Source organism: Ranitomeya variabilis, chromosome 2, assembly GCF_051348905.1.
Source record: "Ranitomeya variabilis isolate aRanVar5 chromosome 2, aRanVar5.hap1, whole genome shotgun sequence".
NCBI lineage: Eukaryota > Metazoa > Chordata > Amphibia > Anura > Dendrobatidae > Ranitomeya > Ranitomeya variabilis.
In genome coordinates, this window is record NC_135233.1 from 1111804490 (window position 1) to 1111831062 (window position 26573).

The 26573-nt window shown below is 46.9% G+C and overlaps 1 protein-coding gene across 2 annotated transcripts in view; it reads right to left on the minus strand.

The window, feature by feature from the left end:
- Nucleotides 1–26573, minus strand: part of EMILIN1 (elastin microfibril interfacer 1) — a 139399-nt gene that overhangs the window by 59137 nt on the left and 53689 nt on the right. For both annotated transcript variants that reach the window (XM_077292009.1, XM_077292007.1), the window contains exon 2: nucleotides 4465–4590. In XM_077292009.1, the coding sequence (XP_077148124.1) occupies nucleotides 4465–4590 (126 nt within the window). The remainder of the gene's footprint in view (nucleotides 1–4464; nucleotides 4591–26573) is intronic.

A 26573-nucleotide genomic window follows, 5' to 3' on the forward strand; every position in this document is an offset into this window, starting at 1 on the left:
TCTCCCCCCGGACCGTTAGACGGTTCGGGGGTTCTTGAATTTCCAGTGTGGATTTTGATAGGGTTTTTGTTGACCATATAAGTTACCTTTCTTTATTCTGCTATCAGTAAGCGGGCCTCTCTGTGCTAAACCTGGTTCATTTCTGTGTTTGTCATTTCCTCTTACCTCACCGTCATTATTTGTGGGGGGCTTCTATCCAGCTTTGGGGTCCCCTTCTCTGGAGGCAAGAAAGGTCTTTGTTTTCCTCTACTAGGGGTAGCTAGATTTTCCGGCTGGCGCGTGTCATCTAGAATCAACGTAGGAATGATCCCCGGCTACTTCTAGTGTTGGCGTTAGGAGTAGATATATGGTCAACCCAGTTACCACTGCCCTATGAGCTGGATTTTTGTATTCTGCAGACTTCCACGTTCCTCTGAGACCCTCGCCATTGGGGTCATAACAGGACCCACAGCTGGAGAACAAAACAGGACCCACAGCAGGAGGCGAAAACAGGGCCCAGAACAGGAGGGGAAAACGGGACCTAGAGCAGGAGGCAAAAAACAGGACCCAGAGCAGAAGAGAAAAAAACAAGACACAGAGCAGGACAGGAAACCAGAACCCAGAGCAAGAGAGAAAAGACATGAACAAAAGCAGGATAGGAAAAACAGGACGCAGAGCAGAAGGGAAAAAGCAGGACCGACAGCCAGAGGCGAAAACAGGGCCCAGAGCAAGAGGGGGAAACGGGACCTAGAGCAGGAGGCAAAAAACAGGACGCAGAGCAGGAGGGGCAAACAGGACCCATAGCAGGAGAGAAAAGACAAGACCCAGAGCAGGAGAGGAAAAAACAGGACCCACAAACAGGACCCTGAGCAGTAGAGAAAAGACAAGACCCACAGCAAGAGACAAAAAACAGGACCCAGAGCAGGAGGAAAATTAGTACCCAGAGGAGGAAAGAATATACAGGACCCAGATCAGCAGTGGAAAAACAGGAACCAGAGCAGGAAAGGAATAATGGGCCTCAGAACAGGAGGAGAAAAGCAGGACCCTGAGCAGGAGAGAAAACACAGAACGTAGAGCAGCAGAGGGAAAACACGACCCAGAGCAGGAGAGGAAAATCAGGACTCAGAGCATGAGAGGAAACATAGGAACCAGAGCAGGAGAAGAAAAATGGGGCCCAGAGCAGGAGATGAATATCAGATCAGAGAGTAAGAAAATAACAAGACCCAGAGAAGGGGGAGAATAACAAGACCAAGAGCAGGTAGAGAAGAACAGGGAACTGAACAGGAGGGAAAAAAGAAGCCAGTGCAGTGTAGAACAGGACCCAGAGTAAAAATTGAAGAAAAGTAACTAGAATAGGAGGCGAACACAACCCAGAATAGGGGAAATAACATGAACCATAGCAGGAGATGAAAAACATTAACCAGAGCAGAGGGAGAAGAAAAGGACGCAGAGCAGGAGAAGTACAGAAACTGTAGCTGGGGGATAAGAACGGAGAGAGGAACAGAAAGAAAACAGGATCCAGAACAGTATAGAAGAACTGGACCCAGACCAGAAGGAGAAGGAAAGGGACCCAGATCAGCAGACGAAAAAGAGGACCCAGAGCAGGAGAGGAAAAAATTGGACCCAGAGCAGGAGAGGAAACTCAGGACGAAGGGCAGAAGAAGAATAACAAGACTAACAGAAGGTGGAGCAGAATAGGAGGAAAAGAAAAGGAGATGAAGCAGTGTAAAATAACAGAACCCAGAGCAAAAGAAGAAGAAAAGGGACCAGAATAGGAGGAGAAGAACACAATCTACAAGAGGGGCAAATAACAGGAACCAGACCCAGAGATAAAGAACAGTAATCAGAGCAGAGGGAGAAGAAAAGGACCAAGAGTAGGAGAAGTACAGGAACTGGAGCAGGGGGAGAAGAACAGGAAGCAGAAAAGAACAGGAACCAGAACAGTATAGAAGCAATGGACCAAGACCAGAAGGGGAAGGAAAGGGACTATAAAAGGAGGAGAAGAACAGGAACCAGAGCAGGGGAGAAAAACAAGATTCAGAGCAGGTAGGAACGAATAGGATCCAGAGGATAAGAACAGGACCCAAAGCAAGAGATAAACAGGAACTGGAGCAAGGGAAGAAGAGCAGGAACGAAGCAGGAGAAAAAGAACTTGAAAATGGAGAGAAGAACAGGGAACAGGAGAGGAGATAAGGAACAGTAAGCAGAACAGGGTAGAAGAATAAAACCCTGAACAGAAGAAGAAAAGCAGCCAAATCAGAAGGAAAAGAACAGGACCAAGGATCGGGAGAGAGAAACAAGAAACAGAGCAGGAGAAGAACAACAGGAGCCAGAGCAGGGGTAGAAGAACAGGTAACAGAACAGGGGGAGAAGAACATGGGCTCGAACAGGGATAGAAAAAGGGACCCAATTCAGGAAGAGAAAAACATGATACAGAGCTGGAAGAGAAGAACAGGACACAGAGCAGGAGGAGGTGATAAAGAAATGGATTAGGAGGAGAAGAACAGGAATTGGAGCAAAAGGAGTAGAACTGGAGCAAGAGAAGGGGTAGAAGAACTGGAACATAAGGAGGAAGGAAAGAACAGGACACAGAGTAGGGGAGAAGAATAGAGAGCTGAGCAGGAGGAGAAGAACAGAACCTAGAGCAAAAGGAGAAAAAGAGCACCAAGAACAGGAGGAGAAGAACAGGAATCAGAGAAGTAGGAGAATAGGAACCAGTTCAGGGAGAGAAGAACAGGAACCAGAGCAGGGGAGAAGGACGGGAACCAGGACAGGAGAAAAAAGGAACCGGAGTAGGGGAAGAAGAACACGAACTGGATTATGGAGAGAAGAACAGGAACTGGAGCAGGTGGAGAAAAATAACACCCAAAGCAGGAAGAGAAGAACAGGACCACGAGCAGAGTAAGGAGAACAGGAGACACAGCAGAAGGAGAGGAAAAGGGTTAAGAGTAGGTAGAAAAGAACAGGACCCAGAAGACAAGAACAGGAGCCAAAGCAGGTGGAGATGAATATGAACTGGAGCAGGGGAAAAAGAACAGGAACCGGAGCAGGAGAAAAGAGACTTGAATAGGGTGCATAACAGGAGAAGAAGATGAACCAGAGAAGAAGGAAAAGAACAGGAGAAAAACAGGGCCCAAACCAGGAAGAGAAAAACAGAATCCAGAGTAGGAAGAGAAGAACAGGACCCAGAGCAGAAAAAGGATGGGAACAGTACACAGACCAGGAGAAGAACAGGACCCAAAGTACAAAGAGAAATACAGGACCCAGAGCAGAGGGAGAATGACAGGACCCAGAGCAGGAAGAGAAGAACGGGGAGCAGAACAGGAAGGAAAGAACAAGAACCCGAGCAGGGTTGAAAAGCATGGCCAAGAGCAAAAGGAGAAGAAAAGGGCTCAGGACAAGAGGAGAAGAACAGGGTCCAGAGCAGAGGGAGACCAACAGAGCCAGAAATAGGGGGAAAATAGCAGCAGCAAAGCAGCGGGAGAAGAACTGGACCCAGAGCAGGGAGAAAAGTACAGGAATAAGAGCAGGAAGAGAAAAACAAGATGCAGAGAAGAAGGAGAAGTAGGGGAACCAAAGCAGGAGGAGAAGAGGAACCAAATCAGTGGAGAAGTATACGTCCCAGAGTAGGGGGGAAAGAACAGCAATCACAGCAGGGAAAGAAGTAGGTTGGAAGGATAGGAACCAGAGCAGGAGAAGAAGAAGAATATGAACAGGAGCAGGAGGAGAAGAACAGGAACTGGAGTAGGAAAGAAAAACAGGACCCAAAGCAGGAAGAGAAAAACACAACCACAGCAGAGCGAGAAGAAAATGGACCAAAACAGAAAGAGAAGAACAGGACCCAAAATAGAAGGAGAAGAACAGGACCCAGAATAAGAGACAAATAACAATAACCAGAGCAGGAGAAGAAGAACATGACCTAGAATGGAGAAAGAAGACCTGGGCCCAGAGCACGACAAGAACAGAAATCAGAGCAAAAGGAGAAGAATAGAACTCAAAGTAGAAGGAGAAGAACATGTCCCAAAATAGGGGGAAAAGAACATGAACCAAATCAGGAGAAGAAAAACAGGATATAGAGCATGGAGAGAAGAACATGACCCAGAGCAGAGGGAGAAGAACATGACCTAGAATGGAGAAAGAAGACCTGGGCCCAGAGCATGACAAGAACAGAAAACAATGGAGGATAAGGATAGCGAACAGAACACAAAGAGGAAAACAATGGAGGATAAGGACAGCGACCAGAACAGAAGAACAGAAATTGGAGGAAGAGGAGGGGAACTGGAACTAGAAGATTAGGAGGACAACAGGAACAGAGCAGAAAGATAGTAGAGGAGCAAAACATTTGCAGCAAAGAAGAGGTTAATTTCTCAGTGGCAGATCACCCTGCTTTCTGAGTTTACAGGGAAGACCTGAAGAACAGGAGCCCAAACTAAACCAGCATTCCCGGCTTCATAAATGGCCACCACCAGTCGTCGTTGTACTCACAAGACGGTGCGAGGACATTGGATCTGGCCCCAAACACATGGCTGGTACTCAGGCTTCACATAGGCTTCCACCCCGTCTTCCACCATACAGGTGACGGTCCGGGTCACCACATAAGCGCACCAGTTCCTGGAAAAGAAAGGTGGGATGAAATCACACCATGACCTATAGTGAACCCCACATAATAATATTGGAAGCGTGACCAGAAAGTGTAATAAATGCAGGGGTGAGCGACACCAGGGGAGATGTGGGGACGCCGATATGTGTGACTATGGAGGAAAGTTCCTCTGTGAGGGCAGCTCTAGGTATTATACATTATTCAGCATTTGTCTGCTGGATCACAGTCTGTTCCTACACCATCAGCTTCCACCAGATGAGTATGCAGTTCGCTATCCATCCCGCAGGTGGCGATATGAAGCCGCCTGCACAGATATCCCATAAACTGCAGATTCCTGGACATGAAGACGCCGGCGAAAAATAAAATCGCAAAATCCAAGAGCGCCTGCGTGTACAGCTGAACCAGAAGTTTCCGTCCACTATATATATAAAGAGACATCTGCAGGTTCTTCTCAATCTCTGACATGAAATCAGAATAAACCTTTCCCGTTTTAGGACAATTAGGATTACCATCATGATTATTTGCCAAATGCCAGAATAATGAGAGAATGTGTTAGGCCGGGGTCACACTACCGTAGAATATGGACGAGTGCTATGTGAGAAAACATCGCAGCACTCGGACCACTGGTAATCTATGGGGAAGCGTAACGAATAGCATCACCGCATTGCAAACGGATTACACATGGATGGCTATACGGAGAACACTTGTGCGGCTCTCGGCCGAGAGAATCGGACCGATTGTTCATACGGTAAGTGTGATGCCGGCCTAATTAGTAAACATTTGCTTGTCTTCTTGTAGCCGTCATCTTTCTTGTATACAGAAATTATTTTCTTTCTCGGGTCTTGTGACATTTCTCTTCCCTATGGTGCCATTGCAGCCAGTTACTCTGTAAGGTATCGCCTTTTTAAAGTTCCCCATGTACTGGACAACTGAATTCTGAACCTGACCTCTGGTGGAGTTCTTGTTCAATGTAATTTTGTAGTCTGAACTTTATCTTTTCCTCCTAAGACTTTCATTGGGGTGTACTCATTTTTGCAACATGGTCTTGAATAAATTTGTTAAGAATATTACTATTTTGGGTTTGTAAAATTATAAATCTTGCTTGCAATCAATGGCAGACATTTGTAGCATTTTGTAGTATGGTATCCCATAGGAAATGTTGATTTTTAAAGGAAAGTAAAGGTTTTCTGACAAATTTGTTGGGATGTACTCATTTATTCTGAGCACTGATTTATATATGCGAGGAGGATAGAAGGTAACATCTCCTGAGGGAGGACAGTAGCTCCAGTATAGAGAGAACACGTTCTGGAGGAGGAATGAAGATCCTCTATAGAGATAATGCATAATTATTATTATTATTATTATTATTTATTAATATAGCAGCATTGATTCCATGGTGCTGTACATGAGAAAGGCTACATACAGGGTTATAGATATCACTTACAGTAAACTAACAATGACAGACTGATACAGAGGGGCGAGGACCCTGCCCTTGGGGCTTACATTCTACAGGATGGTGGGGAAGGAGACAGTAGGTTGGGGGTTGCAGGAGCTCCGGTGTTGGTGAGGCGGTAGCTTCAGTAGTGGTGAGGAGGCAGCAGGGTCAGTGCAGGCTGTAGGCTTTCCTGAAGAGATGGGTTTTCAGGTTCCGTCTGAAGGATCCGAATGTGGTTGATAGTCGGACGTGTTGGGGCAGAGAGTTCCAGAGGATGGGGGATATTCGGGAGAAGTCTTGGAGGCGGTTCGGTGAGGAGCGAATAAGTGTGGAGAGAAGGAGGTCTTGGGAGGACCGGAGATTACGTGAGGGAAGATATCGGGAGATTAGTTCAGATACATATGGAGGAGACAGGTTATGGATGGCTTTGTAGGTCAGGATTAGTAATTTGAACTGGATATGCTGAGGGAATGGGAGCCAGTGAAAAGATTTCCAGAGGGGAAGTGGAGGAGTAGCGAGGAGAGAGATGGATTAGTCGGGCAGCAGAGTTTAGAGTTGGACTGGAGGGGTGCAAGGGTGTTAGCAGGGAGGCCACAGAAAAGGATGTTGCAGTAGAAGAGGAAGAGGATAGAAGGTCCGGTATAGAGATAACATGTCCTGAGGGAGGATAGAAGGTCCGGTATAGAGGAGACATGTCCTGAGGGAGGATAGAAGGTCCAGTATAGCGATAACACGTCCTGGAGGAGGAAAGAAGGTCCAGTAAAGGGATAACATGTCCTGGAGGAGGATAGAAGGTCCGGTATAGAGATAACACATCCTGGAGGAGGATAGAAGGTCCGGTATAGAGATAACACGTCCTGGAGGAGGATAGACGGTCTGGTATAGAGATAACACGTCCTGGAGGAGGATAGAAGGTCCGGTATAGGGATAACATGTCCTGGAGGAGGATAGCAGGTCCGATATAGAGATAACACGTCCTGGAGGAGGATAGAAGGTCCGGTATAGGAATAACATGTCCTGGAAGAGGATAGAAGGTCCGGTATAGGGATAACATGTCCTGGAGGAGGATAGCAGGTCCGATATAGAGATAACACGTCCTGGAGGAGGATAGAAGGTCCGGTATAGGAATAACATGTCCTGGAGGAGGATAGAAGGTCCGGTATAGGAATAACATGTCCTGGAAGAGGATAGAAGGTCTGATATAGAGATAACACGTCCTGGAGGAGGATAGAAGGTCCGGTATAGGGATAACATGTCCTGGAGGAGGATAGAAGGTCCGGTATAGAGATAACATGTCCTGGAGGAGGATAGAAGGTCCGGTATAGAGATAACACGTCCTGGAGGAGGATAGAAGGTCCGGTATAGAGATAACACGTCCTGGAGGAGGATAGAAGGTCCGGTATAGGAATAACATGTCCTGGAGGAGGATAGAAGGTCCGGTATAGGAATAACATGTCCTGGAAGAGGATAGAAGGTCTGATATAGAGATAACACGTCCTGGAGGAGGATAGAAGGTCCGGTATAGGGATAACATGTCCTGGAGGAGGATAGAAGGTCCGGTATAGAGATAACATGTCCTGGAGGAGGATAGAAGGTCCGGTATAGAGATAACACGTCCTGGAGGAGGATAGAAGGTCCGGTATAGAGATAACACGTCCTGGAGGAGGATAGAAGGTCCGGTATAGAGATAACACGTCCTGGAGGAGGATAGAAGGTCCGGTATAGGGATAACATGTCCTGGAGGAGGATAGAAGGTCCGGTATAGAGATAACATGTCCTGGAGGAGGATAGAAGGTCCGGTATAGAGATAACACGTCCTGGAGGAGGATAGAAGGTCCGGTATAGAGATAACACGTCCTGGAGGAGGATAGAAGGTCCGGTATAGAGATAACACGTCCTGGAGGAGGAAAGAAGGTCCAGTAAAGGGATAACATGTCCTGGAGGAGGATAGAAGGTCAGGTATAGAGATAACACGTCCTGGAGGAGGATAGAAGGTCCGGTATAGGGATAACATGTCCTGGAGGAGGATAGAAGGTCCGGTATAGAGATAACATGTCCTGGAGGAGGATAGAAGGTCCGGTATAGAGATAACACGTCCTGGAGGAGGATAGAAGGTCTGGTATAGAGATAACATGTCCTGGAGGAGGATAGAAGGTCAGGTATAGAGATAACACGTCCTGGAGGAGGATAGAAGGTCCGGTATAGGGATAACATGTCCTGGAGGAGGATAGCAGGTCCGATATAGAGATAACACGTCCTGGAGGAGGATAAAAGGTCCGGTATAGGAATAACATGTCCTGGAGGAGGATAGAAGGTCCGGTATAGGGATAACATGTCCTGGAGGAGGATAGAAGGTCCGGTATAGAGATAACATGTCCTGGAGGAGGATAGAAGGTCCGGTATAGAGATAACACGTCCTGGAGGAGGATAGAAGGTCCGGTATAGAGATAACATGTCCTGGAGGAGGAAAGAAGGTCCAGTAAAGGGATAACATGTCCTGGAGGAGGATAGAAGGTCAGGTATAGAGATAACACGTCCTGGAGGAGGATAGAAGGTCTGGTATAGAGATAACACGTCCTGGAGGAGGATAGAAGGTCCGGTATAGAGATAACATGTCCTGGAGGAGGATAGAAGGTCAGGTATAGAGTGTTATGACCCCAATGGCGAGGGTCTCAGAGGAACGTGGAAGTCTGCAGAATACAAAAATCCAGCTCATAGGGCAGTGGTAACTGGGTTGACCATATATCTACTCCTAACGCCAACACTAGAAGTAGCCGGGGATCATTCCTACGTTGATTCTAGATGACACGCGCCAGCCGGAGAATCTAGCTACCCCTAGTAGAGGAAAACAAAGACCTTTCTTGCCTCCAGAGAAGGGGACCCCAAAGCTGGATAGAAGCCCCCCACAAATAATGACGGTGAGGTAAGAGGAAATGACAAACACAGAAATGAACCAGGTTTAGCACAGAGAGGCCCGCTTACTGATAGCAGAATAAAGAAAGGTAACTTATATGGTCAACAAAAACCCTATCAAAATCCACACTGGAAATTCAAGAACCCCCGAACCGTCTAACGGTCCGGGGGGAGAACACCAGCCCCCTAGAGCTTTCAGCAAAGGTCAGGATATAGATCTGGAACAAGCTAGACAAAAATACAAAAACCAAAACAAATAGCAAAAAGCAAAAGGCAGACTTAGCTGATATAACTGGAACCAGGATCAGTAGACAAGAGCACAGCAGACTAGCTCTGATAACTACGTTGCCAGGCATTGAACTGAAGGTCCAGGGAGCTTATATAGCAACACCCCTAACTAACGACCCAGGTGCGGATAAAAGGAATGACAGAAAAACCAGAGTCAAAAAACTAGTAACCACTAGAGGGAGCAAAAAGCAAATTCACAACAGTACCCCCCCCATAGTGAGGGGTCACCGAACCCTCACCACGACCACCAGGGCGATCAGGATGAGCGGCATGAAAGGCACGAACTAAATCGGCCGCATGAACATCAGAGGCGACCACCCAGGAATTATCCTCCTGACCATAGCCCTTCCACTTGACCAGGTACTGAAGCCTCCGCCTGGAGAGGCGAGAATCCAAGATCTTCTCCACCACGTACTCCAACTCGCCCTCAACCAACACCGGAGCAGGAGGCTCAGCAGAAGGAACTACAGGCACAATGTACCGCCGCAACAAGGACCTATGAAATACATTGTGAATAGCAAACGACACAGGAAGATCCAGACGAAAAGATACAGGATTAAGGATTTCCAATATCTTGTAAGGCCCAATAAAACGAGGTTTAAATTTGGGAGAGGAGACCTTCATAGGAACAAAGCGGGAAGAAAGCCACACCAAATCCCCAACGCGTAGTCGGGGACCCACACCGCGGCGGCGGTTGGCAAAGCGCTGAGCCTTCTCCTGTGACAACTTCAAGTTGTCCACCACATGATTCCAGATCTGCTGCAACCTATCCACCACAGAATCCACCCCAGGACAGTCAGAAGGCTCCACATGACCCGAAGAAAAGCGAGGATGGAAACCAGAGTTGCAGAAAAAAGGCGAAACCAAGGTGGCGGAACTAGCCCGATTATTAAGGGCAAACTCAGCCAACGGCAAGAATGTCACCCAATCGTCCTGATCAGCAGAGACAAAACACCTCAAATAAGCCTCCAAAGTCTGATTGGTTCGCTCCGTCTGTCCATTAGTCTGAGGATGGAAAGCAGACGAAAACGACAAATCAATGCCCATCCTACTACAAAAGGATCGCCAGAACCTGGAAACGAACTGGGATCCTCTGTCTGACACAATATTCTCAGGGATGCCGTGCAAACGAACCACGTTCTGGAAAAACACAGGAACCAGATCGGAAGAGGAAGGCAGCTTAGGCAAAGGAACCAAATGGACCATCTTGGAGAAGCGATCACATATCACCCAGATAACGGACATGCCCTGAGATAGCGGAAGATCAGAAATGAAATCCATGGAGATATGTGTCCAAGGTCTCTTCGGGACAGGCAAGGGCAAGAGCAAACCGCTGGCACGAGAACAGCAAGGCTTAGCTCGAGCACAAGTCCCACAGGACTGCACAAATGACCGCACATCCCTAGACAAGGAAGGCCACCAAAAGGACCTGGCCACCAGATCTCTGGTGCCAAAAATTCCCGGGTGACCTGCCAACACCGAGGAATGAACCTCGGAAATGACTCTGCTGGTCCACTTATCCGGGACAAACAGTCTGTCAGGTGGACAAGACTCAGGCCTATCAGCCTGAAATCTCTGCAACACACGTCGCAGATCCGGAGAAATAGCTGACAAGATAACTCCATCTTTAAGAATACCAACAGGATCAGCGACTCCAGGAGCATCAGGCACAAAGCTCCTAGAAAGAGCATCGGCCTTCACATTCTTTGAACCTGGTAAATACGAGACAACAAAATCAAAGCGGGAGAAAAACAATGACCAGCGGGCCTGTCTCGGATTAAGGCGTTTAGCAGACTCGAGATACATCAGATTTTTGTGATCAGTCAAGACCACCACACGATGCTTAGCACCCTCGAGCCAATGACGCCACTCCTCAAATGCCCATTTCATGGCCAACAACTCCCGATTGCCCACATCATAATTTCGCTCGGCAGGCGAAAACTTCCTAGAGAAAAAGGCACAAGGTTTCATAACAGAGCAACCAGGGCCTCTCTGCGACAAAACGGCCCCTGCCCCAATTTCCGAAGCATCCACCTCAACCTGAAAGGGAAGTGAGACGTCAGGCTGGCACAAAACAGGCGCCGAAGTAAAACGGCGTTTCAACTCCTGGAAAGCCTCCACGGCAGCAGGAGCCCAGTTAGCTACATCGGAGCCCTTCTTGGTCATATCCGTCAAAGGTTTCACAATGCTAGAAAAATTAGCGATAAAACGACGGTAGAAGTTAGCGAAGCCCAAGAACTTCTGAAGACTCTTAACTGACGAGGGCTGAGTCCAATCAAGAATAGCTCGGACCTTGACTGGGTCCATCTCCACAGCAGAAGGGGAAAAAATGAACCCCAAAAAGGGAACCTTCTGTACACCAAAGAGACACTTTGAGCCCTTGACAAACAAAGAATTTTCACGCAAAATTTTAAACACCAACCTGACCTGCTCCACATGCGAGTCCCAATTATCAGAAAAAAACAAAATATCATCCAGATAAACGATCAAAAATTTATCCAGATACTTCCGGAAAATGTCATGCATAAAGGACTGAAAAACTGAAGGCGCATTGGAGAGCCCAAAAGGCATCACCAAGTACTCAAAATGACCTTCGGGCGTATTGAATGCGGTTTTCCATTCATCACCTTGCTTAATGCGCACAAGGTTGTACGCACCACGAAGGTCTATCTTGGTGAACCACTTGGCACCCTTAATCCGGGCAAACAAGTCAGACAACAGCGGTAAAGGATACTGAAATTTGACAGTGATCTTATTTAAAAGCCGATAATCAATACAAGGTCTCAAAGATCCGTCCTTTTTAGCCACAAAAAAGAATCCCGCACCAAGAGGGGAAGAAGACGGACGAATATGTCCTTTTTCCAGAGACTCTTTGATATATGAACGCATAGCGGTATGTTCAGGTACCGACAGATTAAACAGTCTTCCCTTAGGAAATTTACTGCCTGGGATCAAATCTATAGCACAGTCACAGTCCCTATGAGGAGGCAGTGCACTGGACTCAGACTCACTGAAGACATCCTGATAATCAGACAAATACTCCGGAACTTCCGAAGGCGTAGAAGAAGCAATAGACACAGGCAGGGAATCCCCATGAATACCACGACAGCCCCAACTTGAGACTGACATAGCCTTCCAGTCCAGGACTGGATTATGGGTCTGTAACCATGGCAGCCCTAAAACGACCAAATCATGCATTTTATGTAAAACCAGGAAACGTATCACCTCGCGGTGTTCAGGAGTCATGCACATGGTAACCTGAGTCCAATACTGCGGTTTATTTGCTGCCAATGGTGTAGCATCAATACCCCTAAGAGGAATAGGATTTTCTAATGGTTCAAGAGTAAAACCACAGCGCTTAGCAAATGAGAGATCCATAAGACTCAGGGCAGCACCTGAATCTACAAACGCCATGACAGGATAAGATGACAGTGAGCAAATCAAAGTTACAGACAGAATAAACTTAGGATGCAAATTACCAACGGTGACAGGACTAACAACCTTAGCTATACGTTTAGAGCATGCTGAGATAACATGTGTAGAATCACCACAGTAGTAGCACAAGCCATTCCGGCGTCTATGAATTTTCCGCTCATTTCTAGTCAGGATTCTATCACATTGCATTAAATCAGGTGTCTGTTCAGACAACACCATGAGGGAATTTGCGGTTTTTCTATCACATTGCACCGAATTAGGTGTCTGTTCAGACAACACCATGAGGGAATTTGCGGTTTTGCGCTCCCGCAACCGCCGGTCAATTTGAATAGCCAGTGCCATAGTATCATTCAGACCTGTGGGAATGGGAAAACCCACCATAACATTCTTAATGGCTTCAGAAAGGCCATTTCTAAAATTAGCGGCCAGTGCACACTCGTTCCAATGTGTCAGCACGGACCATTTCCGAAATTTTTGGCAATACACTTCAGCCTCGTCCTGCCCCTGAGACATAGCCAGCAAGGCCTTTTCTGCCTGAATCTCAAGATTGGGTTCCTCATAAAGTAAACCGAGCGCCAGAAAAAACGCATCAAGATCAGCCAATGCCGGATCTCCTGGCGCCAGCGAAAAAGCCCAATCCTGAGGGTCGCCCCGTAAGAACGAAATAACAATTTTTACTTGCTGAGCAGAATCTCCAGATGAACAGGGTCTCAGGGACAAAAACAATTTACAATTATTCACGAAATTCCTAAACTTAAACCTGTCTCCGGAAAACAGTTCAGGAATCGGTATTTTAGGTTCTGACCTAGGATTTCTGATAATATAGTCTTGTATGCCCTGCACACGAGTAGCCAGCTGGTCCACACTTGTAATCAAGGTCTGGACATTCATGTCTGCAGCAAGCATAGCCACTCTGAGGTAAAGGGGAAGGAGAAAAAAAAAAAAACTCAGAATCTTCTTTCTTATAATCCCTCTTCTGCAATGCATTAAACATTTAATACTGGCCTGGCAAACTGTTATGACCCCAATGGCGAGGGTCTCAGAGGAACGTGGAAATCTGCAGAATACAAAAATCCAGCTCCTAGGGCAGTGGTAACTGGGTTGACCATATATCTACTCCTAACGCCAACACTAGAAGTAGCCGGGGATCATTCCTACGTTGATTCTAGATGACACGCGCCAGCCGGAGAATCTAGCTACCCCTAGTAGAGGAAAACAAAGACCTTTCTTGCCTCCAGAGAAGGGGACCCCAAAGCTGGATAGAAGCCCCCCACAAATAATGACGGTGAGGTAAGAGGAAATGACAAACACAGAAATGAACCAGGTTTAGCACAGAGAGGCCCGCTTACTGATAGCAGAATAAAGAAAGGTAACTTATATGGTCAACAAAAACCCTATCAAAATCCACACTGGAAATTCAAGAACCCCCGAACCGTCTAACGGTCCGGGGGGAGAACACCAGCCCCCTAGAGCTTTCAGCAAAGGTCAGGATATAGATCTGGAACAAGCTAGACAAAAATACAAAAACCAAAACAAATAGCAAAAAGCAAAAGGCAGACTTAGCTGATATAACTGGAACCAGGATCAGTAGACAAGAGCACAGCAGACTAGCTCTGATAACTACGTTGCCAGGCATTGAACTGAAGGTCCAGGGAGCTTATATAGCAACACCCCTAACTAACGACCCAGGTGCGGATAAAAGGAATGACAGAAAAACCAGAGTCAAAAAACTAGTAACCACTAGAGGGAGCAAAAAGCAAATTCACAACAATAGAGATAACACGTCCTGGAGGAGGATAGAAGGTCCGGTATAGAGATAACATGTCCTGGAGGAGGATAGAAGGTCAGGTATAGAGATAACACGTCCTGGAGGAGGATAGAAGGTCCGGTATAGAGATAACACGTCCTGGAGGAGGATAGAAGGTCCGGTATAGGGATAACATGTCCTGGAGGAGGATAGAAGGTCCGGTATAGAGATAACACGTCCTGGAGGAGGATAGAAGGTCCGGTATAGAGATAACACGTCCTGGAGGAGGATAGAAGGTTCAGTATAGTAATAACACGTCCTGGAGGAGGATAGATGGTCTGGTATAGAGATAACACGTCCTGGAGGAGGATAGAAGGTCCGGTATAGAGATAACATGTCCTGGAGGAGGATAGAAGGTCTGGTATAGAGATAACACGTCCTGGAGGAGGATAGATGGTCTGGTATAGAGATAACACGTCCTGGAGGAGGATAGAAGGTCCGGTATAGAGATAACATGTCCTGGAGGAGGATAGAAGGTCCGGTATAGAGATAACATGTCCTGGAGGAGGATAAAAGGTCCGGTATAGTAATAACATGTCCTGGAGGAGGATAGACGGTCTGGTATAGAGATAACACGTCCTGGAGGAGAATAGAAGGTCCGGTATAGAGATAACATGTCCTGGAGGAGGATAAAAGGTCCGGTATAGTAATAACATGTCCTGGAGGAGGATAAAAGGTCTGGTATAGAGATAACATGTCCTGGAGGAGGATAGACGGTCTGGTATAGAGATAACACGTCCTGGAGGAGGATAGAAGGTCCGGTATAGAGATAACATGTCCTGGAGGAGGATAGAAGGTCCGGTATAGAGATAACATGTCCTGGAGGAGGATAGAAGGTCTGGTATAGAGATAACACGTCCTGGAGGAGGATAGACGGTCTGGTATAGAGATAACACATCCCGGAGGAGGATAGAAGGTCTGGTATAGAGATAACACGTCCTGGAGGAGGATAGAAGGTCCAGTATAGTAATAACACGTCCTGGAGGAGGATAGACGGTCTGGTATAGAGATAACACGTCCTGGAGGAGGATAGAAGGTCCAGTATAGTAATAACACGTCCTGGAGGAGGATAGACGGTCTGGTATAGAGATAACATGTCCTGGAGGAGGATAGAAGGTCCGGTATAGAGATAACATGTCCTGGAGGAGGATAGAAGGTCCGGTATAGAGATAACATGTCCTGGAGGAGGATAGAAGGTCCGGTATAGAGATAACATGTCCTGGAGGAGGATAGACGGTCCAGTATAGTAATAACACGTCCTGGAGGAGGATAGACGGTCTGGTATAGAGATAACACGTCCTGGAGGAGGATAGAAGGTCCAGTATAGTAATAACACGTCCTGGAGGAGGATAGACGGTCTGGTATAGAGATAACACGTCCTGGAGGAGGATAGAAGGTCCGGTATAGAGATAACATGTCCTGGAGGAGGATAGAAGGTCCGGTATAGAGATAACATGTCCTGGAGGAGGATAGAAGGTCTGGTATAGAGATAACATGTCCTGGAGGAGGATAGAAGGTCCGGTATAGAGATAACATGTCCTGGAGGAGGATAGAAGGTCCGGTATAGAGATAACATGTCCTGGAGGAGGATAGAAGGTCTGGTATAGAGATAACACGTCCTGGAGGAGGATAGAAGGTCCGGTATAGAGATAACATGTCCTGGAGGAGGATAGAAGGTCCGGTATAGTAATAACACGTCCTGGAGGAGGATAGACGGTCTGGTATAGAGATAACACGTCCTGGAGGAGGATAGAAGGTCCGGTATAGAGATAACATGTCCTGGAGGAGGATAGAAGGTCCGGTATAGAGATAACATGTCCTGGAGGAGGATAGAAGGTCTGGTATAGAGATAACACGTCCTGGAGGAGGATAGAAGGTCCGGTATAGGGATAACATGTCCTGGAGGAGGATAGAAGGTCCGGTATAGTAATAACACGTCCTGGAGGAGGATAGACGGTCTGGTATAGAGATAACACGTCCTGGAGGAGGATAGAAGGTCCGGTATAGAGATAACATGTCCTGGAGGAGGATAGAAGGTCCGGTATAGAGATAACATGTCCTGGAGGAGGATAGAAGGTCTGGTATAGAGATAACACGTCCTGGAGGAGGATAGAAGGTCCGGTATAGGGATAACATGTCCTGGAGGAGGATAGAAGGTCCGGTATAGTAATAACACGTCCTGGAGGAGGATAAAAGGTCCAGTATAGTAATAACACGTCCTGGAGGAGGATAGACGGTCTGGTATAGAGATAACATGTCCTGGAGGAGGATAGAAGGTCCAGTATAGTAATAACACGTCCTGGAGGAGGATAGACGGTCTGGTATAGAGATAACACGTCCTGGAGGAGGATAGAAGGTCCAGTATAGTAATAACACGTCCTGGAGGAGGATAGAAGGTCCGGTATAGAGGAGACATGTCCTGAGGGAGGATAATAGGTCCAGTATAGCGATAACACGTCCTGGAGGAGGATAGAAGGTCAGGTATAGAGATAACACGTCCTGGAGGAGGATAGAAGGTCAGGTATAGAGATAACATGTCCTGGAGGAGGATAGAAGGTCCGGTATAGAGAAAACATATCCTGGAGGAGGATAGACGGTCTGGTATAGAGATAACATGTCCTGGAGGAGGATAGAAGGTCCGGTATAGAGAAAACATATCCTGGAGGAGGATAGACGGTCTGGTATAGGGATTATGAATAAAAAAGAAAAGATAATTTCAACTCACCTTGGTGTAGGGACCTGGATGAATTCCTTCACTGAAGCAAAGGATTGAGTCCCTGCCAGACTCCATAGACCATGAGGAAGGAAAGATAATCCAGCTTTGTTGTTAAAATTGAAAAACCTGTATTCCCAAAAAAATTTTAAAAAACAAGGGAACACATAGAATATAAAATCAATGGCAAATGAAGATGGATTGGCGGGTGCAGAAAAAACTAAGAAGAAACCGGTCGCGTTTCATACACTCGGGAGTCGGTACCGAGTTTAAGAACACTTCACAGTGGTCGAAACGTGTCCGGTTTCTTCTTAGTTATTTCTGCACCTGCCAATCCATCTTCATTTGCCATTGATTTTGTATTTTACGCTATCCTTTGGTCTTTTTTAAAAAAAATTGGAATAAAGGTTTTTCCGGTATAGGGACAAGTCTTGGAGGAGGTTAGAAGGTCCGGTATAGAGATAACAAGTTATGGAGGAGGATCGAATGTCCAGCATAGGGATAAGAAGTCCATCAGGAAGATCGAAGGTCTGGTATAGAGGAGACATGCCCTGGGGGAGAATAGAAGGTCCAATATATGGATAAGATGTTCTTGAGGCTAAAAGGTATGGTATAGAGGTAACACATACTGGGGGGAGAATAGAAGGTCCGGTATAGGAATAACAAGTCTTGTAGGAGGATAAAAAGTATAGTATAGAGGTAAACATATCCAGGAGGATGATCAAAGGTCCGATATAGAGATAAGATATCCATGTTCAGAGCAAGGATGAAAGGTCCCATTTAGGGATAACACATCCTGGAGGAGAATTGAAGGTCCGGTATAGAGATAACATGTCCTGGAGGAGAACAGAAGGTCCAATATAGAGATATCACATACTAGAGGAGGACAGAAGTTCTGATATAGGGATAACATGTCCTGGAGAAGCATAGACGGTCCGGTATAGAGATAATATGTCCTGGAGGAGGACAGAAGGTCCAATATAGAGATATCACATACTAGAGGAGAACAGAATGTCCAATATAGAGATAACACATCCTGGAGGAGAATAGAAGGTCCGATATAGAGATATCCCATCTTGGAGAAGGATAGAAGGTCCAATATAGGTATTACATGTCCTAGAGGAGAATAGAGATTCCAGCATAAAGGTAACACATCCTGGAGTAGCATGGAAGGTCTGCTATAGAGATAGGATATCCAGGAGGAGAGGAGAGATTCCAGTATAAAGGTAACACGTCCTGGAGGAGAATAAAAGGTCCAGTATAGAGATAGGATATCCTGGAGGAGAATAGAAAGTTTGGTATAGAGACGACACATCCTGGAGGAGGATATAAGGTCCAGTATAGAGATATCATCTCCGGGGAATGATATAAGGTCTGGTATATAAGTGCAGCGCCCCAGAGTTCTGGTCGTTGCAGTACTGTGGCTCCGCCGCTAAGGGGAGCTATGGTACGTCCGATGGCACTGAAGGAGTTCATCTGACCAGGTATCACATACACCAATACATTTCACCGTCGGGCCTCCAGGGGGAGCTAAGGGTGCTATTTATTAGGCCACTCCCCACCATAGTGGGTAAACTGGGGGTCAGGCAGGAAGTTAGTCAGAAAGCTGACTGGGTTGGAACCAGGCAACACCTTGTGGCAGGGGGTGTTGTGGGGGAAGATTCGGTAGGGTCCCTGTCAGGTTTGGGACCCTGACAGAGGCCTGGCAACAAGGAAGAACGTCACGGGACCGTGCCTGCTCAGCATAGCGGCGGTGCCCTAAGAAAGGATCAGAAACGAGATATATTGTGCTGAGTGAGAAACGAGATCAAAGCAAGAGGAGAATACCAGTAGGAGTCGTGCTGTAAGACCGAGGCAACATCCTACTGAGGCGCACAACCGGCGGCCGGAACGCCGAGGAAGTATTCATATATCTAGCTCCAAGCAATACTTCAAACCAACGGCAGGACAGTCAGTCTCAGGCGGGCTGTCTCACCTAAATCACTGTTGTGAAATTGGATTTTGGGCTCCCCCGGTGGCCACTGGTGGAATTGAACTGGTGTGCATCATCCCCTCTGTTCACCTGTTTCCATCAGGATGTGGGAGTCGCTATTTAACCTTGCTCCTCTGTCAGTTCCATGCCGGTCAACATTGTAATCAGAAGCCTTTCTGTGCATGTTCCTGCTGCTAGACAACTCCCAGCTAAGTTGGACTTTAGTCCTCGTTTGTTTTTGCATTTTGTTCCAGTTCACAGCTGTAGTTTCGTTTCTGTGTCTGGAAAGCTCTTGTGATCTGAAATTGCCACTCTGATGTTATGAGTTAATACTAGAGTCTTAAAGTAATTTCAGGATGGTATTTTGATAGGGTTTTCAGCTGACCATGAAAGTGCCCTTTCTGTCTTCCTGCTATCTAGTAAGCGGACCTCAATTTTGCTAAACCTATTTTCATACTACGTTTGTCATTTCATCTAAAATCACTGCCAATATATGTGGGGGCCTCTGTCTGCCTATCGGGGAAATTTCTCTAGAGGTGAGCCAGGACTATATTTTCCTCTGCCAGGATTAGTTAGTCCTCCGGCCGGCGCTGGGCGTCTAGGGATAAAAACGTAGGCAACGCTACCCGGCTACTGTTAGTTGTGCGGCAGGTTTAGTTCATGGTCAGTTTAGTTTCCATCCTTCCAAGAGCTAGTACCTATGTTTGCTGGGCTATGTTCTCTTGCCATTGAGAACCATAACAGTTTGACCGGCCTCAAAGGGTTAAATTAATTGACAGAGAAAGGAGAGAAAAGAGAAGTCTGCTGAAGATTTTTTTTTTTTTTTCCCCTTGCCCTTCAGTTCTGAGTGTGCTTGTAATTGAATCTCTTGCAAGTCTGCCTATATTGCAGCCTTTCTCTCTCTCTCTCTCCTTCTAATCCTGGAATGGCTCTGTGTTCACCTGTTTAAAATGGATATTCAGAGTTTAGCTGCAGGTTTGAATAATCTCACCACGAAAGTTCAAAATTTACAAGATTTTGTTGTTCATGTTCCTATATCTGAACCTAGAATTCCTTTGCCTGAATTTTTCTCGGGGAATAGATCTTGCTTTCAAAATTTCAAAAATAATTGCAAGTTGTTTTTGTCCCTGAAATCTCGCTCTGCTGGAGATCCTGCTCAGCAGGTCAGGATTGTGATTTCCTTGCTCCGGGGCGACCCTCAGGATTGGGCTTTTGCATTGGCTCCAGGGGATCCTGCGTTGCTCAATGTGGATGCGTTTTTTCTGGCCTTGGGGTTGCTTTATGAGGAACCTCAGTTAGAGCTTCAGGCGGAAAAGGCCTTGATGTCCCTATCTCAGGGGCAAGACGAAGCTGAAATATACTGCCAGAAATTCCGTAAATGGGCTGTGCTTACTCAGTGGAATGAGTGCGCCCTGGCGGCGAATTTCAGAGAGGGTCTCTCTGATGCCATTAAGGATGTTATGGTGGGGTTCCCTGTGCCTGCGGGTCTGAATGAGTCCATGACAATGGCTATCCAGATCGATAGGCGTCTGCGGGAGCGCAAACCTGTGCACCATTTGGCGGTGTCTACTGAGAAGACGCCAGAGAATATGCAATGTGATAGAATTCTGTCCAGAAGTGAACGGCAGAATTTAAGACGAAAAAATGGGTTGTGCTTCTATTGCGGTGATTCAACTCATGTTATATCAGCATGCTCTAAGCGTACTAAGAAGCTTGATAAGTCTGTTTCAATTGGCACTTTACAGTCTAAGTTTATTCTATCTGTGACCCTGATTTGTTCTTTATCATCTATTACCGCGGATGCCTATGTCGACTCTGGCGCCGCTTTGAGTCTTATGGATTGGTCCTTTGCCAAACGCTGTGGGTATGATTTGGAGCCTCTTGAAACTCCTATACCCCTGAAGGGGATTGACTCCACCCCATTGGCTAGTAATAAACCACAATACTGGACACAAGTAACTATGCGGATTAATCCGGATCATCAGGAGATTATTCGCTTTCTTGTGCTGTATAACCTACATGATGTGTTGGTGCTTGGATTGCCATGGCTGCAATCTCATAACCCAGTCCTTGACTGGAAAGCTATGTCTGTGTTAAGCTGGGGATGTAAGGGGACGCATGGGGACGTACCTGTGGTTTCCATTTCATCATCTATTCCCTCTGAGATTCCTGAATTCTTGACTGAATATCGTGACGTTTTTGAAGAACCTAAGCTTGGTTCATTACCTCCGCACCGGGAGTGCGATTGTGCCATAGATTTAATTCCGGGTAGTAAATACCCTAAGGGTCGTTTATTTAATCTGTCTGTGCCTGAACATGCTGCTATGCGAGAATATATAAAGGAGTCCTTGGAAAAGGGACATATTCGTCCTTCGTCATCTCCCTTAGGAGCCGGTTTTTTCTTTGTGGCTAAGAAAGATGGCTCTTTGAGACCGTGTATTGATTATCGGCTTTTGAATAAAATCACGGTTAAATATCAATATCCGTTGCCACTGCTGACTGATTTGTTTGCTCGCATAAAGGGGGCCAAGTGGTTCTCTAAGATAGATCTCCGTGGGGCGTATAATTTGGTGCGAATTAAGCAGGGGGATGAGTGGAAAACCGCATTTAATACGCCCGAGGGCCACTTTGAGTATTTGGTGATGCCTTTTGGTCTTTCAAATGCCCCTTCAGTCTTTCAGTCCTTTATGCATGACATTTTCCGTGATTATTTGGATAAATTTATGATTGTGTATCTGGATGATATTTTGATTTTTTCGGATGACTGGGACTCTCATGTCCAGCAGGTCAGGAGAGTTTTTCAGGTTTTGCGGTCTAATTCCTTGTGTGTGAAGGGTTCTAAGTGCGTTTTTGGGGTTCAAAAGATTTCCTTTTTGGGATATATTTTTTCCCCCTCTTCCATCGAGATGGATCCTGTCAAGGTTCAGGCTATTTGTGATTGGACGCAACCCTCTTCTCTTAAGAGTCTTCAGAAATTTTTGGGCTTTGCTAACTTTTATCGTCGATTTATTGCTGGTTTTTCTGATGTTGTTAAACCATTGACTGATTTGACTAAGAAGGGTGCTGATGTTGCTGATTGGTCCCCTGCTGCTGTGGAGGCCTTTCGGGAGCTTAAGCGCCGCTTTTCTTCCGCCCCTGTGTTGCGTCAGCCTGATGTTGCTCTTCCTTTTCAGGTTGAGGTCGACGCTTCTGAAATCGGAGCTGGGGCAGTTTTGTCGCAGAGAAGTTCCGATTGTTCCGTGATGAGACCTTGTGCCTTTTTCTCGCGTAAATTTTCGCCCGCCGAGCGGAATTATGATGTTGGGAATCGGGAGCTTTTGGCCATGAAGTGGGCTTTTGAGGAGTGGCGTCATTGGCTTGAGGGGGCTAGACATCAGGTGGTGGTATTGACTGACCACAAAAATCTAATTTATCTTGAGTCCGCCAGACGCCTGAATCCTAGACAGGCGCGCTGGTCGTTGTTTTTCTCTCAGTTTAATTTTGTGGTGTCCTACCTGCCGGGTTCTAAGAATGTTAAGGCGGATGCCCTTTCTAGGAGTTTTGAGCCTGACTCCCCTGGTAACTCTGAACCTACAGGTATCCTTAAGGATGGAGTGATATTGTCTGCCGTTTCTCCAGACCTGCGGCGGGCCTTGCAGGAGTTTCAGGCGGATAGACCTGATCGTTGCCCACCTGGTAGACTGTTTGTTCCTGATGATTGGACCAGTAAAGTCATTTCTGAGGTTCATTCTTCTGCGTTGACAGGTCATCCTGGAATCTTTGGTACCAGGGATTTGGTGGCAAGGTCCTTCTGGTGGCCTTCCCTGTCTCGAGATGTGCGAGGCTTCGTGCAGTCTTGTGACGTTTGTGCTCGGGCCAAGCCTTGTTGTTCTCGGGCTAGTGGATTGTTGTTGCCCTTGCCTATCCCGAAGAGGCCCTGGACGCACATCTCGATGGATTTTATTTCGGATCTTCCTGTTTCTCAGAAGATGTCTGTCATCTGGGTGGTGTGTGACCGTTTCTCTAAGATGGTCCATTTGGTTCCCCTGCCTAAGTTGCCTTCTTCTTCCGAGTTGGTTCCTCTGTTTTTTCAAAATGTGGTCCGTTTGCATGGTATTCCGGAGAATATCGTTTCTGACAGAGGAACCCAATTCGTGTCTAGATTTTGGCGAGCATTCTGTGCTAGGATGGGCATAGATTTGTCTTTCTCGTCTGCTTTCCATCCTCAGACAAATGGCCAGACCGAGCGGACGAATCAGACCTTGGAGACATATTTGAGGTGTTTTGTGTCTGCAGATCAGGATGATTGGGTTGCTTTTTTGCCTTTAGCGGAGTTTGCCCTCAATAATCGGGCCAGCTCTGCCACCTTGGTGTCTCCTTTTTTCTGTAATTCGGGGTTTCATCCTCGATTTTCTTCTGGTCAGGTGGAATCTTCGGATTGTCCTGGAGTGGATGCTGTGGTGGAGAGGTTGCATCAGATTTGGGGGCAGGTAGTGGACAATTTGAAGTTGTCCCAGGAGAAGACTCAGCTTTTTGCCAACTGCCGGCGTCGGGTTGGTCCTCGGCTTTGTGTTGGGGACTTGGTGTGGTTGTCTTCTCGTTTTGTCCCTATGAGGGTTTCTTCTCCTAAGTTTAAGCCTCGGTTCATCGGCCCGTACAAGATATTGGAGATTCTTAACCCTGTGTCCTTCCGTTTGGACCTCCCTGCATCTTTTTCTATTCATAATGTTTTTCATCGGTCATTGTTGCGCAGGTATGAGGTACCGGTTGTGCCTTCCGTTGAGCCTCCTGCTCCGGTGTTGGTTGAGGGCGAGTTGGAGTACGTTGTGGAAAAAATCTTGGACTCCCGTGTTTCCAGACGGAAACTCCAGTATCTGGTCAAATGGAAGGGATACGGTCAGGAGGATAATTCTTGGGTTACTGCCTCTGATGTTTATGCCTCCGATCTGGTCCGTGCCTTTCATAGGGCTCATCCTGATCGCCCTGGTGGTTCTGGTGAGGGTTCGGTGCCCCCTCCTTGAGGGGGGGGTACTGTTGTGAAATTGGATTTTGGGCTCCCCCGGTGGCCACTGGTGGAATTGAACTGGTGTGCATCATCCCCTCTGTTCACCTGTTTCCATCAGGATGTGGGAGTCGCTATTTAACCTTGCTCCTCTGTCACTTCCATGCCGGTCAACATTGTAATCAGAAGCCTTTCTGTGCATGTTCCTGCTGCTAGACAACTCCCAGCTAAGTTGGACTTTAGTCCTCGTTTGTTTTTGCATTTTGTTCCAGTTCACAGCTGTAGTTTCGTTTCTGTGTCTGGAAAGCTCTTGTGATCTGAAATTGCCACTCTGATGTTATGAGTTAATACTAGAGTCTTAAAGTAATTTCAGGATGGTATTTTGATAGGGTTTTCAGCTGACCATGAAAGTGCCCTTTCTGTCTTCCTGCTATCTAGTAAGCGGACCTCAATTTTGCTAAACCTATTTTCATACTACGTTTGTCATTTCATCTAAAATCACCGCCAATATATGTGGGGGCCTCTGTCTGCCTATCGGGGAAATTTCTCTAGAGGTGAGCCAGGACTATATTTTCCTCTGCCAGGATTAGTTAGTCCTCCGGCCGGCGCTGGGCGTCTAGGGATAAAAACGTAGGCAACGCTACCCGGCTACTGTTAGTTGTGCGGCAGGTTTAGTTCATGGTCAGTTTAGTTTCCATCCTTCCAAGAGCTAGTACCTATGTTTGCTGGGCTATGTTCTCTTGCCATTGAGAACCATAACAAATCACCTATGAAGACATGGGGGGCGCACTAGGAGAGGGGCGACTCTAGGGTCCCGGAAGAGCTCCGAGCCTACTCGTCATACGGGTGCCGTCCTAACCAGAACATCAGGGAGGGACGGAGGAGAAGAACATCCGAACGAGTTGTGAGGGAACATCAGAAACAGACACAACAGTTGTGGGGTACTATCCCGTAAGCACAGCAGGGGAGGACCACAACACATAGCGCTAGCAGGAAGGCACTGATTTCCACCTGCAAAGAGAACTCTGGAGGTGCCATCGGACCGGCCGGACTTGCGCAGCCTGGTGAACCGTATTCCGGACTGAGGACCCAGAGACCTTCAGTAAAGAGGTAAAGAGACTGCAACTTGGTGTCCTCGTTATTTACTGCGACCGGCACTACACCGCACCACTACCACCATCTACATCTATTATTTACTGTACGCCCCACAGCAGGGTCACGGACCGGGCCTAGCCACCGTGACAACCCCAGAGCAGAGACTCAGAGGCCCGGTACCGAGTACCCCTCGGCCCTGCGGCAGTGGGGGCGCTACATAAATATCATGTCGTGAAGGAAGATAGAATGTCAATTATAGAGATTTCCCTGGAGGAGGATAGAAGATCCGATATAGGGATAACATGGAACGTAGGAGGTCCGGGATATAGATAACATGTCCTGGTGGAGGACAGAAGGTCCGGTATAGAGATAATATGTCCTGGAGGAGCATAGAAGGTACGGTATAGAGATAACACACCCTTCAGGAGGACAATAATAATAATAATCTTTATTTATATGGAGCCAACATATTCCACAGCGTTTTACAGCTTAACAGTTTCAAACACAACAGTCATAAGTAACAACGTTAACAATACAATAATTAAAGCACAATAAGCCGCCCCTGCTCGTGAGAGCTTACAGTCTACAATGAGGTGGGGAGATACAAAGCACAGGTGTGTATTTACAGTGATGTATTTACAATGATGGTCCAGCCATCTTCAGGGGGTGGGGGGTAGATGGAGATAGTGAATGGGCTACACACACACAAACATAAAATGACTGAACAAAGGTGTTTTGAGGGAGCGCCTAAAACTATGCAAATTGTGGATGGTCCTAATATCTTGGGGTAGAGCATTCCAGAGGATTGATGCAGCACGGGAGAAGTCTTGGAGTCGGGAGTGGGAGGTACGGACTAGTGCAGAGGTTAGTCGAAAGTTATTTGCAGAGCGCAGCGGTCGGCTAGGCCGATAGACAGAAATGAGGGAGGAGATGTAAGGGGGTGCCGCACTGCGGAGAGCTTTGTGGGTGAGAACAAGAACTTTGAATTGTATCCTGTAATGAATGGGCAGCCAGTGCAATGACTGGCGAAGAGCGGACATGTCCGAGTAACGATTAGCCAGATGGACAACCCTGGCTGCTGCATTAAGGATAGACGGGAGAGGGGAAAGTCGAGTGAGGGGGAGGCCAATTAATAGAGCCTTGCAGTAGTCCAGGCTGGAGTGGATCAGGGCGACAGTGAGAGTTTTTGTTGTTTCCATGGTGAGAAAAGGGCGGATTCTGGAGATGTTCTTTAGGTGTAAGCGGCACGAGCGGGCAAGAGATTGTATATGGGATGTGAAGGAGTCAAACAAAACACCCAGACAGCGCGCCTGCTGCCGGAGTGTTATTATGGTGCCACCCACGGAGAGGGAAAC